Source organism: Mizuhopecten yessoensis, unplaced genomic scaffold (assembly GCF_002113885.1).
Source record: "Mizuhopecten yessoensis strain PY_sf001 unplaced genomic scaffold, ASM211388v2 scaffold7015, whole genome shotgun sequence".
NCBI lineage: Eukaryota > Metazoa > Mollusca > Bivalvia > Pectinida > Pectinidae > Mizuhopecten > Mizuhopecten yessoensis.
In genome coordinates this window covers 5501-21119 of record NW_018406838.1, presented here as the reverse complement: position 1 = coordinate 21119, position 15619 = coordinate 5501, and the positions used below count along the sequence as shown (strand labels likewise).

General features: G+C 37.5%; 2 protein-coding genes across 3 annotated transcripts; both read left to right on the top strand.

Moving 5' to 3' along the window:
• The first annotated feature begins 355 nt into the window (after nt 1-355).
• On the top strand, nt 356-14881 carry LOC110452956 (pre-mRNA-splicing factor 38B-like). Of its 2 annotated transcripts, XM_021501719.1 has the most exons (7): nt 356-495; nt 1865-2074; nt 2642-2710; nt 3225-3376; nt 3769-3829; nt 5484-5758; nt 6664-14881. In XM_021501719.1, exons 2-7 carry the CDS (start codon nt 1919-1921, stop codon nt 7097-7099), a joined length of 1149 nt encoding a protein of 382 aa, XP_021357394.1. In that variant the 5' UTR covers nt 356-495; nt 1865-1918; the 3' UTR covers nt 7100-14881. The 2 variants fall into 2 exon arrangements, with proteins under 2 accessions (XP_021357394.1, XP_021357395.1); XM_021501720.1 differs by lacking the exon at nt 356-495 and having other exon boundaries at nt 1997-2084.
• On the top strand, nt 7125-14881 carry LOC110452955. The gene is made up of 2 exons (XM_021501718.1): nt 7125-9109; nt 9185-14881. Exon 1 carries the CDS (start codon nt 7207-7209, stop codon nt 9001-9003), a length of 1797 nt encoding a protein of 598 aa, XP_021357393.1. The 5' UTR covers nt 7125-7206; the 3' UTR covers nt 9004-9109; nt 9185-14881.
• Nucleotides 14882-15619: the final 738 nt, after the last annotated feature.

Below are 15619 nucleotides of genomic sequence, written 5' to 3'. Positions count from 1 at the left end.
AACTAGGGCCGTTTTTACATGAGGGCCGTTTTTACAGTGATGCCGTTTTGACCTAGATTCCTTTTTTGTAGAGTCATCATTTCATTATTATGTGATGTGGATATATCAGAGAAGTATATACGTCTCTGGATAAGCACGGACTTAGATAAAAGGCTAAGGCGGCAATTCTTGCGTCCCATAATATCCTATCATAAGTTTGTTATTCTTTTTCAGAATTTATTACGTTAACTTTGTTACTAGAATCTCATTGTTGTCATCGTTTTCTTTATTTCTGAATTTTTTCACTCTGAATGTAAGGAACGACAACCCTGGGAAGTGATTTTCCGTACGAAGTCGTCTCCCTTGGTTCTTGAATAGAGGGCGCTGAAAGCACTTAGAGAACTTCCTGTGTACGAAAAACGTTTTCGCAAACGGACCAAATAACCGAAAGTGGAAGATAAAGCACATGGAAGTAAATAGATAACGGCAACTAAGATAATCAACGATTTGAGAGACGTACGTGGTAAACTAATTTGTCACCCACTGGTAAATCCCCATTGTCCCCAAAGGTGTGTCTCATTGATTCATGTCATTCAATGACGCTATTCCGTTTCCTACACCTCAGTAGGGCAGTGCTGTACACTACAGTGCCTGCATTTATGTACCAAAATGAACATTGAGCGATTATGAATTACTTCCTCGATATGAAAATTGCAGCAGTTTAACTATTTTTTAACGTATGTAACAGTGTTCCCAGAAACCCATTTACAACAGTTGCCCCAGTTTTCAACAAATGCCTTATGTAAAATAAAGTACCTACAGTACGGGTTAAAGAATCTTGTATAAAATAGACAGGTTGGGGAAAACCACAACTTGCGTATAATACGCAAACTCGACTATCACACGCCAGTTGAAGTATGGATTTGCTACTAAAAAATAACACAAATCGCTTTAACAGTAACTTTTAAGATATTATTAAAAATCGCATTAATTTACGACAAGGTAAATACTATTTTGCTAAAAGATGTTTACTGAAAGCCTTGGCTACAAGTTCAGAAACTTGATACAACTTTACCGGAATTATTGCATCTATTTTTGGTACTTTGCCACATACAAATAAACTTTATTTTTGCATTTGTATTATGTTTCATGACTGAATAAATGCGACTTGGACAAACAATTTGAGAAAGTTAAGATTCAAGTGATTTTGGCTATTTTTAGTAACAAATCCATACCCCTATTGGCGTATAATAGGCGAGTTTGCGTATTATACGCAAGTTAGTGGTTGATAGATGTATTGGCCATGGCGGTTATCAGTTTTAAAATCAGTGTCATAAAATTTGAACGTGGGAGTAATCAGTATGGAGTTTTTGAGTTCCGACTTCCGTATTAAAGCATAGGAGCCTGAAGTATAATAGTAAATAGTCAATAATAGTAAAACAAACCAAAATACCCGTAATATGCTTTAAAAATATTTTTAAGCATATTAGGTGTTTTTTTGTGTTTTACTATTATTATTCATTACTGACAGAACTTCAGGCTCCTATGATTAAAGACAAGTAACATTTTTATAGAGTTGGTACATATTGAAATGAACCAATAAGTAAAAAAAAAACATACTCTCAATGCAAGGGTCTAATGCAAGCCCTGATCAGTCTCTGGATCAAACAGCAGGGACCCTTATCATTTAAGTCCAAATATTCAACAGAGAGCCATTTAAGATCGGGCCATCAGTACTATTAGTATTAAACTATATATCCATTAAAGAGCATGATATCATGTTCAGTACCTTTCAGTTTACAAGTCACAGTTCTAAAAATAGCATGCAAAATATATATGAGTAATAATTTTTTATGGATATATGAGTGATATAATTATTTTACAGAGGAAACATTGTTTCCAATACCTCTTTTGAGAGAATTGCTTGACAAGCCAGAGAATGGCACCCAACAATCCGTTACCAATATGGGGCAATGAGAAGACCATGAACATGAACCCACTGATATTGACAAATATACAGTCGTCTCCCTACTTCAAAGTTAACTTGTATGAACTGAAGACATATCATGAGGTTATTGATGAAATCTTCTACAGGGTAAGTTCAGGTATAGTAATTTTTTTGTGTATATTGTGTTCCCATCCATCAGTTTTGTCAAAAGATTCGTTACAAACATTCCATATCAATCTCCTTTCTCCAAAACACATATAGGAGAAACATGTAGCATATGTTATATTGTGTAAGTCAGAATATGTTATATATGTGTATGAATGTGTTACAAATAAATATGTCTGCTAAAACTGTTCAAACTAGATTGTAGTCAGAATATGTAATGTATATATACATGTGCAAGTTACAAACTGTTGGCACTAGAGGTAGTTAGTATCTGTAATGTGTTTATTTGTGAGCTTAAAACTTAACAGTAATTGTATAGACACAATACATGACATAGATACTGTATGAATGTAAACACTGTTAACACTATCTGTAGAGCCATTATAAGCGTAACAGTAATTGTATAGACACAATACATGACATAGATACTGTATGAATGTAAACACTGTTAACACTATCTGTAGAGCCATTATAACAGGCTTATGTAAGGGCTATTTTTGTTTCTTCAAAGTTGAACTAGAAGGAAGAGTAACTGTATTTTTCATTTAGGTGGAACATTTAGAGCCTTGGGAAAGAGGCAGCAGGAAGACAGCTGGACAGACTGGCATGTGTGGAGGGGTATGTATGACCAACATAGTTTATATCATTTCTAACTGCATGTTGAGAAACTCCTTTTGAGTGATAACTTGGGATATATATGCCAGCGTTAATTAATATTACTTGTATAAAATGCACAATATGGCTGAGGATAACATTGATATTAATATTTGTAGACCCTGTATATTAAGATTAACAATATTATTTGTATCTGTTTTAATGAAAATAATGGTGAATAATATTTATAAGGATGACCAGGTGGCGCAGTGGATATTAGTGCTGGGAATCGGTCAAATATTCAAGACTGATAATCGGGACTCCACAATCGATCATAATCGATTATCGGTTTAAATGACCTACTCCTGTAACATAAGAGGCCGTCCGATTTATTATCTGATTGATAACTATTATATAAGTTTCATAATTGTTGTAAACTATCAACACCTGCTCCTGTATTTGGTATGGGTATCTATACTTGAGATTTGTGATATTTGTATATGACATTACTCTCTGTCTCTGACATTATTACCTGTAGGTACGAGGTGTGGGGGCTGGAGGGATAGTGTCCAGTGCCTACTGTCTGCTGTACAAACTGTTTACACTGAGGCTGACACGTAAGCAGTTAACTGGACTGATCACACACCAGGACTCTCCCTACATACGTGGCCTGGGATTCATGTATATCAGGTAAGGCTGCTTATAATTAAGCATTGGACACCTTGAAATCAAATTACAACAAAAAAGGTTGTCAACAAAAGTACATATTTTGGTTAATGGTACTATTAACCTAAACATTTGTTCTAGTTTCTTATGATACAGCTACACCGATTTCCAGTATTTGTGTGATGACAAGACATGACAACAGGGAAATGTTGAAGGACAAGGACCAAAACTGACTTGTTAAAACCCTGCTTTATCAAAGTCAAGAAAAAGTGTATTATTTACCCTTTGTGTCTGTCCAATGTTACAGATCATATCTTGGCCACTATTTCATGTAAGGACATCATATGTGGTATGTACTTATATAATGAGTAGGTGTTGTTTTGTATACCAAAATGGTAACACAGTTTATGTTACAGGTACACACAGGACCCTAAGGAACTATGGGATTGGTATGAACCTTACCTGGAAGATGAGGAGGTATGTCCAACATGAACACAAAGCCCTCCCTCCCTCCTAAGGCCAGGCCACACTGGCCTATTGTCTAGAATCTATGATATATTGTTATGAGGAACATAGAAACTTCTCTAACCAGCGTTCAAAGTTAATGTCAAATAAGAGACATCTTTAAAAGCAGAAAAATTTAAACTGATAATTATTATATAATCAGATAAATAAATGTGTTTATATATAATGTGTCGAGTGTTAATGTAATGCCCCACACTACCCCACACACACACATATGAGGATCCTCTGGCTGTCTGGAGGCACTGAGTGGTGTAAAGTGGTGAGTATAACACCCCATACTTTGTAATTCCACATAATGTGTTGGTATTACACAGAAATAGGATTTTTTAAATTGTATTTCAGTTATAAAATCAAAGAGTCACTCTGTCAAACAGAAAAAAGAAAATTACATGATTTGGTTTCTCAATAAGACGGTCATGATGACATTCCAAGCTTATAAACTCAAAATAATTGTTTTTGTTAGATATTTATTTCACTGAAATCTGTTTCTTGTGTGATTCCATAATCTTCTGTCACTATTACGTATATTATTTAATGTTGATTAGTAAAGAACAAGTTTACAAAGGATAAAGAAACTAAAAACTTCATTATCACATGATCACTTTGCTTTGACATATAACTTGTTAAGTGAAATGATATTTTAATAGAGTATTTTCAAATGCAACTGAAGAGTAATGCCTTTATTATAGACTGTGTTTTGTATTACTGCAGGGTGTTGCTCTAGATCCCGCTGAGGGCTGGTCTCATGATAGCAAGTTCGCCAATTCACCGTGGAATGACCCTTGACCTCTGACATGAGGTTATAATAACATACACCCACACATAAACATGTTAATCATGTTATATGACTAATTAATTTTAAATTCACAGACAACAAATAATTAATTTGACGACGAGAAAAATGAAATATTATGTATATACATTTGATTAGAACAGTGATATATTCTGTTTGAATATTTGAGAAGAAACATGAATATTCTGTGTGAATATTTATTATTATTCTAATGTTAATGACCTTACTTGTGTTGGAGGTGATAATCTCTTGTTAAAATTACATATTGTCTGGGCTCATTCTGTTTTCAGCTTCAAGTCTCCTCTCAAGTTTGATAGATATCATTATATATATATGTAAAAAAAAAACTTGTAATCAAATGGTATGTCTACATTGATGTATTGTTCAAAAAAAAAAAGATTGGAGAAAGGAAAACAAATAAAAGCCTTTTCAGAGTGAGCTCGACCAAGGATTTATGCTATCAACCATTTACTACACAAGCCTGTTCAGAGTGAACTCTAACAAGGATTTATCAACCATTTACTACACAAGCAGATTGGCTGTCTGTAGCATATTTCAGTGGTTTGAAATGTATCTGCGTAGTCAAGTATCTTTCAAAATCTTGTAACTTCCTGCAGTCAGGAAGGTTTTATATTGAATGTCTGACCCAGATACAATAAAGAGAGTAACAGATATTTACTTTTCAGCCCACTGGGACACTAGAGCAAACCCATATAATACAGATAGTTAACTACAATGGTAACATTTCTCTGAGAGTGTCACATATTTATACAGTCTAACTTATACCAAACTTTCATTTCTCATTCATTACAGGAGATAGATGTTAAGGCAGGGGGAGGGCATGTGATGCCTATCGGTGAAATGATTCGTCAGTGGATGACCAAGCTGGAGTGGTACTCCACATTGTTTCCCCGCATTCCTGTACCCGTGCAAAAAGATGTGATGCAGAAGCTGAAGAACCACAAGTGGTCCCGCCCTGAGGAGGAGGAGGAGGAGGAGCCGCAGATAGCCACAACCACTCAACCACAACATATACCTGATGAGGAGCTAAGCTTTGGGGAGGCTGAGAGGATGTCGCACAAACGCAGGTAAGTGGTGGGGAGCTAAGCTTTGTGGAGGCTGAGAGGATGTCGCACAAACGCAGGTAAGTGGTGAGGAGCTAAGCTTTATGGAGGCTGAGAGGATGTCATGCAAAAACAGGTTAGTGGTGAGTAGCTAAGCTTTGTGGAGTCTGAGAGGATGTCACACAAAAACAAGTAAGTGGTGAGGAGCTAAGCTTTGGGGAGGCTGAGAGGATGTCACGCAAAAACAGGTAAGTGTTGAGGAGCTAAGCTTTGTGGAGGCTGAGAGGATGTCAAACAAAAACAGGTAAGTGGTGAGGAGCTAAGCTTTGTGGAGGCTGAGAGGATGTCGCGCAAAAACAGGTAAGTGTTGAGGAACTAAGCTTTGTGGAGGCTGAGAGGGTGTCACACAAAAACAGGTAAGTGGTGAGTAGCTAAGCTTTAGGGAGGCTGAGAGGATGTCACACAAAAACAGGAAAGTGGAGAGTAGCTAAGCTTTGGAGAGGCTGAGAGGATGTCACACAAAAACAGGAAAGTGGTGAGTAGCTAAGCTTTGGGGAGGCTGAGAGGATGTCACACAAAAACAGGTAAGTGGTGAGCAAAGCATGTGTCCAGACTAGTATCTTACCTGGCCGATAGTGTGCAGATGAGATGGGGTTTTGGGGATGGAGACACCATGGCCTTGTCTTAAGTATACTCAGTGAGTGGTTACAATAAATACGTGTACAAACAATCATTGCTGCCATACAACTCGTCATTGCTGGTACTAAAGCCACCGTGAACTTAAATAGACGCAGTTCCTAATGATCTCTATATGAACACTGGGTTTTCTGGGCTTTTTTGGTTGTCTCCCCTGCCTATGTTATTGGTTTAGATGATCTAATACACTGATCAGAGTATTCTGTATAAGGTAAAATTCATATATTATACAGGTCACCTGAAAGAGGCACATCATCTCCACAACATTCACGGCGATCTCCACGGCGGTCTCCTGTCCGTCGCTCACCACATCGACGGTCTCCTGATCGGCGCCGGTCACCACACCACAAGTCGTCACCTGATCATCGCAGACATTCACCAGATCATCACCGATCCAAGGGAAGACGACCTTCACCTTCAAGGAGACCTGCACAATCAAGTGGTGGTGATTTTGCACGTGACTTACAAAGAGAGCGTGAGAGGCAAAACCGGACAAAGGGCAAAGAAAGCCAGCCGAGGAGCCGCGAACGCAAACGCTCACACAGCAGGGAACGACATTTTAAAAAGAGTTCAAAACACTCCCACAGAGATAGGAGATCAAGGTCACGTAGCAGGGAACGACATAGAGACAGACATGGGCGAGAAAAGCATAGAAATGGTGACCTTTGACCTTTATAATATATTTTAGACATTTCCATATCTTTATTTCAGACATTTTCCATTGCAGTCAGATCATCAGTTTATAACTATCCAAAACTGTCATAATTGATACCATAATGACAACTGTAGAGTGTGATCTAGGTTGTCATTATTATGGTACAGGTTTGGGGTATATTCAAGTCTTGTATACTACATTGACAACTGTCGAGTGTGATCTAGGTTGTCATTATTGTACAGGTTTGGGGTATATTCAAGTCTTGTATACTACATTGACAACTGTAGAGTGTGATCTAGGTTGTCATTATTGTACAGGTTTGGGGTATCTTCAAGTCTTGTATACTACATTGACAACTGTAGAGTGTGATCTAGGTTGTCATTATTGTACAGGTTTGGGGTATCTTCAAGTCTTGTATACTACATTGACAACTGTAGAGTGTGATCTAGGTTGTCATTATTGTACAGGTTTGGGGTATCTTCAAGTCTTGTATACTACATTGACAACTGTAGAGTGTGATCTAGGTTGTCATTATTGTACAGGTTTGGGGTATCTTCAAGTCTTGTATACTACATTGACAACTGTAGAGTGTGATCTAGGTTGTCATTATTGTACAGGTTTGGGGTATCTTCAAGTCTTGTATACTACATTGACAACTGTAGAGTGTGATCTAGGTTGTCATTATTGTACAGGTTTGGGGTATCTTCAAGTCTTGTATACTACATTGACAACTGTAGAGTGTGATCTAGGTTGTCATTATTGTACAGGTTTGGGGTATCTTCAAGTCTTGTATACTACATTGACAACTGTAGAGTGTGATCTAGGTTGTCATTATTGTACAGGTTTGGGGTATCTTCAAGTCTTGTATACTACATTGACAACTGTAGAGTGTGATCTAGGTTGTCATTATTGTACAGGTTTGGGGTATCTTCAAGTCTTGTATACTACATTGACAACTGTAGAGTGTGATCTAGGTTGTCATTATTGTACAGGTTTGGGGTATCTTCAAGTCTTGTATACTACATTGACAACTGTAGAGTGTGATCTAGGTTGTCATTATTGTACAGGTTTGGGGTATCTTCAAGTCTTGTATACTACATTGACAACTGTAGAGTGTGATCTAGGTTGTCATTATTGTACAGGTTTGGGGTATCTTCAAGTCTTGTATACTACATTGACAACTGTAGAGTGTGATCTAGGTTGTCATTATTGTACAGGTTTGGGGTATCTTCAAGTCTTGTATACTACATTGACAACTGTAGAGTGTGATCTAGGTTGTCATTATTGTACAGGTTTGGGGTATCTTCAAGTCTTGTATACTACATTGACAACTGTAGAGTGTGATCTAGGTTGTCATTATTGTACAGGTTTGGGGTATCTTCAAGTCTTGTATACTACATTGACAACTGTAGAGTGTGATCTAGGTTGTCATTATTGTACAGGTTTGGGGTATCTTCAAGTCTTGTATACTACATTGACAACTGTAGAGTGTGATCTAGGTTGTCATTATTGTACAGGTTTGGGGTATCTTCAAGTCTTGTATACTACATTGACAACTGTAGAGTGTGATCTAGGTTGTCATTATTGTACAGGTTTGGGGTATCTTCAAGTCTTGTATACTACATTGACAACTGTAGAGTGTGATCTAGGTTGTCATTATTGTACAGGTTTGGGGTATCTTCAAGTCTTGTATACTACATTGACAACTGTAGAGTGTGATCTAGGTTGTCATTATTGTACAGGTTTGGGGTATCTTCAAGTCTTGTATACTACATTGACAACTGTAGAGTGTGATCTAGGTTGTCATTATTGTACAGGTTTGGGGTATCTTCAAGTCTTGTATACTACATTGACAACTGTAGAGTGTGATCTAGGTTGTCATTATTGTACAGGTTTGGGGTATCTTCAAGTCTTGTAAACTACATTGACAACTGTAGAGTGTGATCTAGGTTGTCATTATTGTACAGATTTGGGGTATCTTCAAGTCTTGTATACTACATTGACAACTGTATAGTGTGATCTAGGTTGTCATTATTGTACAGGTTTGGGGTATATTCAAGTCTTGTAAACTACATTGACAACTGTCGAGTGTGATCTAGGTTGTCATTATTATGGTACAGGTTTGGGGTATCTTCAAGTCTTGTAAACTACATTGACAACTGTCGAGTGTGATCTAGGTTGTCATTATTATTGTACAGGTTTGGGATTTCTCCAGACTGAGGTGTTAGCTTGTTATCACGAGGATCCCTTGCTGACCTGGCAGTTAGTTCTGGTCAGTTACTACATTTGTGAGGTTTTTGTTTTACAGGGTTTAGGTATCTTCAAGTTTTTGCCATTGTACTACCTTTCAAATGAGTTTCTTCCTTTTTTCCAATTTCAAACAGTAAGAAAATACCTTAAACTGTTTTGGTCCCCTACCCTTACTGCTGGAGGGCACTGTAGGTTTGCATTCTGTCCATCAGTGCTTTGTCTAGGGCATCTTTTATATACCATAACAATTGCAAACCTTTGCAGGAAAGAATCTCTAAGTATCATGGCAAATTGTCGTACTGAAATCGGGTCTTGTGAAATTGTCGTACTGAAATCGGGTCTTGTGCCCCAGTAGATACAGAGTTGTGGCCCTTTATGCATCTCTTTATTTTGACATCTATAATTCTTCAGGTTTATTGTTAAGAGTATATTTATATCAGTAATTTGAAGGCACTAAACACTCTTGAGTATTGTAAAAGACACGCTTCTGTTGACCTGGAAGCTCAATCGGTAGAGCTATAGAATAACAATGTGAAGTCCAGGGTTCAAGCTTCAGCTAGCCCCAATAACAATGTGAAGTCCAGGGTTCAAGGTTCAGCTAGCCCCAATAACAATGTGAAGTCCAGGATTCAAGTTACAGCTAGCCCCAATAACAATGTGAAGTCCAGGATTCAAGTTACAGCTAGCCCCAATAACAATGTGAAGTCCAGGGTTCAAGGTTCAGCTAGCCCCAATAACAATGTGAAGTCCAGGGTTCAAGTTTCAGCTAGCCCCAATAACAATGTGAAGTCCAGGGTTCAAGCTTCAGCTAGCCCCAATAACAATGTGAAGTCCAGGGTTCAAGGTTCAGCTAGCCCCAATAACAATGTGAAGTCCAGGGTTCAAGTTTCAGCTAGCCCCAATAACAATGTGAAGTCCAGGGTTCAAGCTTCAGCTAGCCCCAATAACAATGTGAAGTCCAGGGTTCAAGGTTCAGCTAGCCCCAATAACAATGTGAAGTCCAGGGTTCAAGTTTCAGCTAGCCCCAATAACAATGTGAAGTCCAGGGTTCAAGCTTCAGCTAGCCCCAATAACAATGTGAAGTCCAGGGTTCAAGGTTCAGCTAGCCCCAATAACAATGTGAAGTCCAGGGTTCAAGTTTCAGCTAGCCCCAATAACAATGTGAAGTCCAGGGTTCAAGCTTCAGCTAGCCCCAATAACAATGTGAAGTCCAGGGTTCAAGGTTCAGCTAGCCCCAATAACAATGTGAAGTCCAGGGTTCAAGTTTCAGCTAGCCCCAATAACAATGTGAAGTCCAGGGTTCAAGCTTCAGCTAGCCCCAATAACAATGTGAAGTCCAGGGTTCAAGGTTCAGCTAGCCCCAATAACAATGTGAAGTCCAGGGTTCAAGCTTCAGCTAGCCCCAATAACAATGTGAAGTCCAGGGTTCAAGGTTCAGCTAGCCCCAATAACAATGTGAAGTCCAGGGTTCAAGCTTCAGCTAGCCCCAATAACAATGTGAAGTCCAGGGTTCAAGTCCCTGTCTAGCCCAACGGAAGTTTTACACCAAGAACACTGTTGTTGATTATACTTTGTTCATTTCATCTTTATTATTTCCCATAAAAGTCCCACAAGGAATGGTTTTCTTGTCAGAAATAATTTATCAAAGCTATAATCATTCCAATTTCCAGAAAACAGTTTCCAATAGTCATTAAGCATTTTTTGTCGTGGTATGTGGGGATGATTTTAGCAGGCATTAAGCAGAGAATATGATGTTTAACACAGTTGTTCACAACAATTGAGAGCAGTGTTGTAATGTACAGGTAATACAGATTACTTTGTGTATTATTTGTTTGATTTTTTTTATCATTTTTGGATATAAATGAAAGTACAATGGCATAAACAAGGAAACACAGTTACAAAATTAACACTACACCAACATAAAATCTGTATGTGATATGTTCTCTTGGGGGGAAAGAAAAGCAGGTCATTATTTGATAAAAACTTGGGGAGCACAAGTGCTGCCTCTTATCCCTGGAGTAGGTAATACATCTACCCTGCCAGACTTCTGTCATGTTAAACGGTTAACTGTTTTAAAAATATATTTTTAAAGATATTGAATTATCGGAGATTGCCAGCAAATCTACCTGATTAACCAGGGACTTCTATAAAACAAGGAGGTCATTAATGGTTTAGTACATGCTTTGTGTTCAGCAGATTGTCGCCTACAAAGCAGCTGATGACTTTAAAGAGTCAAGAGATCACCCGGTCGTAGGTGTCTGTCCACATTAAGGGTTTCTGGGCATTAACTCTTGAAGGACTACTTCGATTTTCATGAAATTTTTCACACATAAATATAGTATCAATTACCCTCTTCAATTTATGTAATACCTAAATTTGAAAATCAACATGGTCACACGCTGCCTTCTTGAATTGTATAGAGCATCAAATGGTTTCCATGCAATAACATCAGGAGGAATTTTATGATTTTATAAAACACTACACAAACCTAAGCCAGGTATCAATGACCTACTCGGCTTTGATTTGGGTATATTATGAGTTTGATTCAACGTTTAGAATGAATGCTAGTGACTATTGTAGTTCATACAGATATGATTACAGTCTACATCTTTTGGAGAAAATTTCAGATTCTGATGAAACTTGCATAGAGAACTTATCACACCAAAGTCCCCTAAATCACGTATGATGTTCTGCCTAACTAAGCATATTTAAGCAGATTGCAACAATCTGATTGGCTGATGGATTCAGGATGGTAACTTATGAAAGAATTACAGATTTTCATGAAAAATGCCTTGTAAGTTATATACTTTCTACCAAAGTTGGTCCTCACTCAAGTTTAATGCCCCACTATCTTTGTGGATATTTAATTGGACTTCTGTGATGTCAAGATGGTGTTTTTTGAAGTATTTACCAGATCGTGATTAAACATGCCTAGTGTATACTTACAACCGAAGTCTCCAACTTTTGCTCGATACCAGGCCAAGTTCTTAAATAATTGATATGAGGCTGCTGCAGTCTGATCATTGATATATAATGCAATCAGGTAATATAGTATGTGAGCTGTTTATATATTCCTATATTTCAGCTGCAATTTCAGTTGTTGACATTTGTCCAAATGTCTGAAAAAAATGTTTGTGTTGATGGAAAGCCAGTTTCTTCCGCCCAAAATGTTTGAAACAAACCCGTGAATATGTTTATTTCCTAGTATATATAGTGTGTCTCACTACACTTCAGCCGATGGTTCACCTCCATATCATGACATTCTTGTCAAAATAATGCTTCATAGAGTAAATAAAAGATGTTCCATGTTTCTGTAAAACTGGAGTGAATACTTTGATATTGACAACGTAAAGTGATACTTTTTAGTTTTTGGGAGAGAGAAAATTAGTGTTTTGGGGAGGAGGAGGGGGGTGCGGGAAGACATACAATTTTCAGTAATTAAGTGTTGGACATGTTCTCTATTTCCCAACAAATGCTTATTTTGTGTATTATAATTTTTATGTCAAATAAACTTACACGAAAAACAAAGCATGTGCTGAGAAGTGATTGTCTCCCTATCCCTCAGCTTCCTAAATCCTTGTTATGTCTGGTGACTATTATGATGTGGTAACTTGTGTGTGGGTTTGGATGGTGAATGTGTATGTTATACGTGGTCATTATCTCATATTATATCAGGTATTTGTTAATTTAGACTTGAATGAGAGATCATTGACAACTGCTTACATGTCAAAATTAAACTTGGTCAGTTGTAAATACATTTGCATTGATTTCAACAGTTTTGCTTGATTTTATTTGTTTATGGTAAACACTCCAGTTTGCTGAAAATGAAATTGACAGATGTCTTGTCTATTGAGCAGTCCTATTGTTTCCTTTTAATTAGTATACATATTTATAATCAGATAATCTGATCACAAGTTAAAATCTGGATTTTTTTTAGGTCACCTGAGCTTTAGCTGAAATACTGTCAAAGGGATTTCATTGATACTTGATGGGAATGTTACTGACAACTCCCTGACCAAATGCTGATTTTAAAAACGGCAGCCGTTTTGAAAAACTTTCCAACTTACAGTCAAGTTCTTCTGGGCTGATTGAACTGAAACTTGGTAGGAATGATTGACTCATAGTCCTGACAAATTGTTGTTATTTTCGGGTCAATCAGAAATCCAATATGGCCGCCAGGGCCGGCCATTTTGAAAAACTATTTTAAACTTAAAAGTCATGTTCTACTGGGCCCATTTAATTAAAACTGGGGAGGAATGATCAACTCATGGTCCTGGCAAACTTAACTTCAAGTTGTACATTACCTTTTTTTACTCAAATTTTGATAGGGATGATTGACATCATTATCTCCACTTCATATTTCAACAACAAAAATGAATACTGTAGGACTCGGGTGACCGTTAAGGCCCATGGGCCTCTTGGTTTTTTGTGTGTGAATTTACTTGATTAGTTAATGAGGTGTTTTATATCAGAACACAGAGTTTGTGAGTTGTTTGATACCATCAGAATACAACTGGTATATAATGGCACAGATATTGGGTAATATTATGTCATTTATCAGGAATTATGACTCCTTTAAGTAAAGCTTCAAACTTGGTAGATACATCTTAGAAAGACTGGAGTGTTGTGCAACAGAAATGGGTCATTTTTACCTTTTATCTGATTTCAAGAACTTGATCGAAGAATATCTGCAAATAGAACAGCTAATACATTCTGTCAGTGGCCGTCGGATTGACAGTAATCACAACACCATGCAACAAAGATAGCTGCCATTGTTCACAAATACTAGCTGTCTCAAGAACAGCTAATACATTCTGTCAGTGGCCGTCGGATTGACAGTAATGACGACACCATGCAACAAAGATAGCTGCCATTGTTCACAAATACTAGCTGTCTCAAGAACAGCTAATACATTCTGTCAGTGGCCGTCAGATTGACAGTAATGACGACACCCAAACTGGCTAGTGATCAGATGACTTCAGATTGACTGTACTGATGACCTCTGACGGACAGAAGTGATGACTCATGATCTCAGTCTGGCAGAAATGATGACCTCTGACTGACAGTAGTGATGACCTCTGACCTCTGTTGAGAATTTCTGACCTCAGAATGGCAATGGTGTTAACCTCAGACTTACAGTAGTGATGACCTCTGACACCCGGCTGACAGTAGTGATGACCTCTGACTGACAGTAGTGATGACCTCTGACCCCAGAAATTAAGTGAGTGTTTCATACTTGAATACCAGTATGTGTAAGTGTTGTGATGATGATGAGTATGAAGTAAGTATGTTTGTATGTGAATCAGTTTTTATTTGTGTATGATTTAGTTTTGAACAAGTGTGAGGAAGAATGTTTACATAAAAGTCACTGTAAACACCAAATAATTAGCAGAGGTTGTACATTGGTAGCATATATGGCTATGAGATATTACTGAAAGGGACAGTGACAAGCTAACACATTGTATTGATGTTGGTAATACCATAATGTCCAAATGTAAAGTGTTCATTGTATAGCTCACTTTGAATTAAAGTATCATCATGTTTTATATTCAAGTTTTCATCTTATATTTATTAAGTGCAGGTTCTTGATGGTTTTGATAATCAAACATCTTGGCCAGAAAGTGTTCATATTATTAGATAGGAGGAGAGTACAGGAAGTAAAACTCCAGACAATGTCACAACAATCAAGTCCCCAGTTGTGTATAGCTAATTTTCTTCAAGCAAGTTGATTGTTTATCTGGTTATTAGGATCACAATCATTTCCCTACTATAAGACAAGGATATCAAGTCTAAAGCGATGGAGATGGACCACAGGCAAAATCCTTGTAGCATTCATAATCCCTAGCACTTACATGAATGGTTATACAATCATTTGACACTAGGTAACAAAAAGTACTACAGTCAATACACAGTCAGATGGTGTGACATTTAGTACTACAGTCAATACACACAGTCAGATGGTGTGACATTTAGTACTACAGTCAATACACAGTCAGATGGTTTGACATCTAGTACTACAGTCAATACACAGTCAGATGGTGTGACATCTAATTACAGTCAATACACAGTCTGGTGGTGTGACATTTAGTATTACAGTCAATACACAGTGAGATGGTGTGACATCTAGTAATACAGTCAGATGATGTGACATCTAGTACTACAGTCAATACAGTCAGATGATGTGACATCTAGTACTACAGTCAATACACAGTGAGATGGTGTGACCTCTAGTTACAGTCAAAACACAGTGAGATGGTGTGACATCTAGTAATACAGTCAGATGA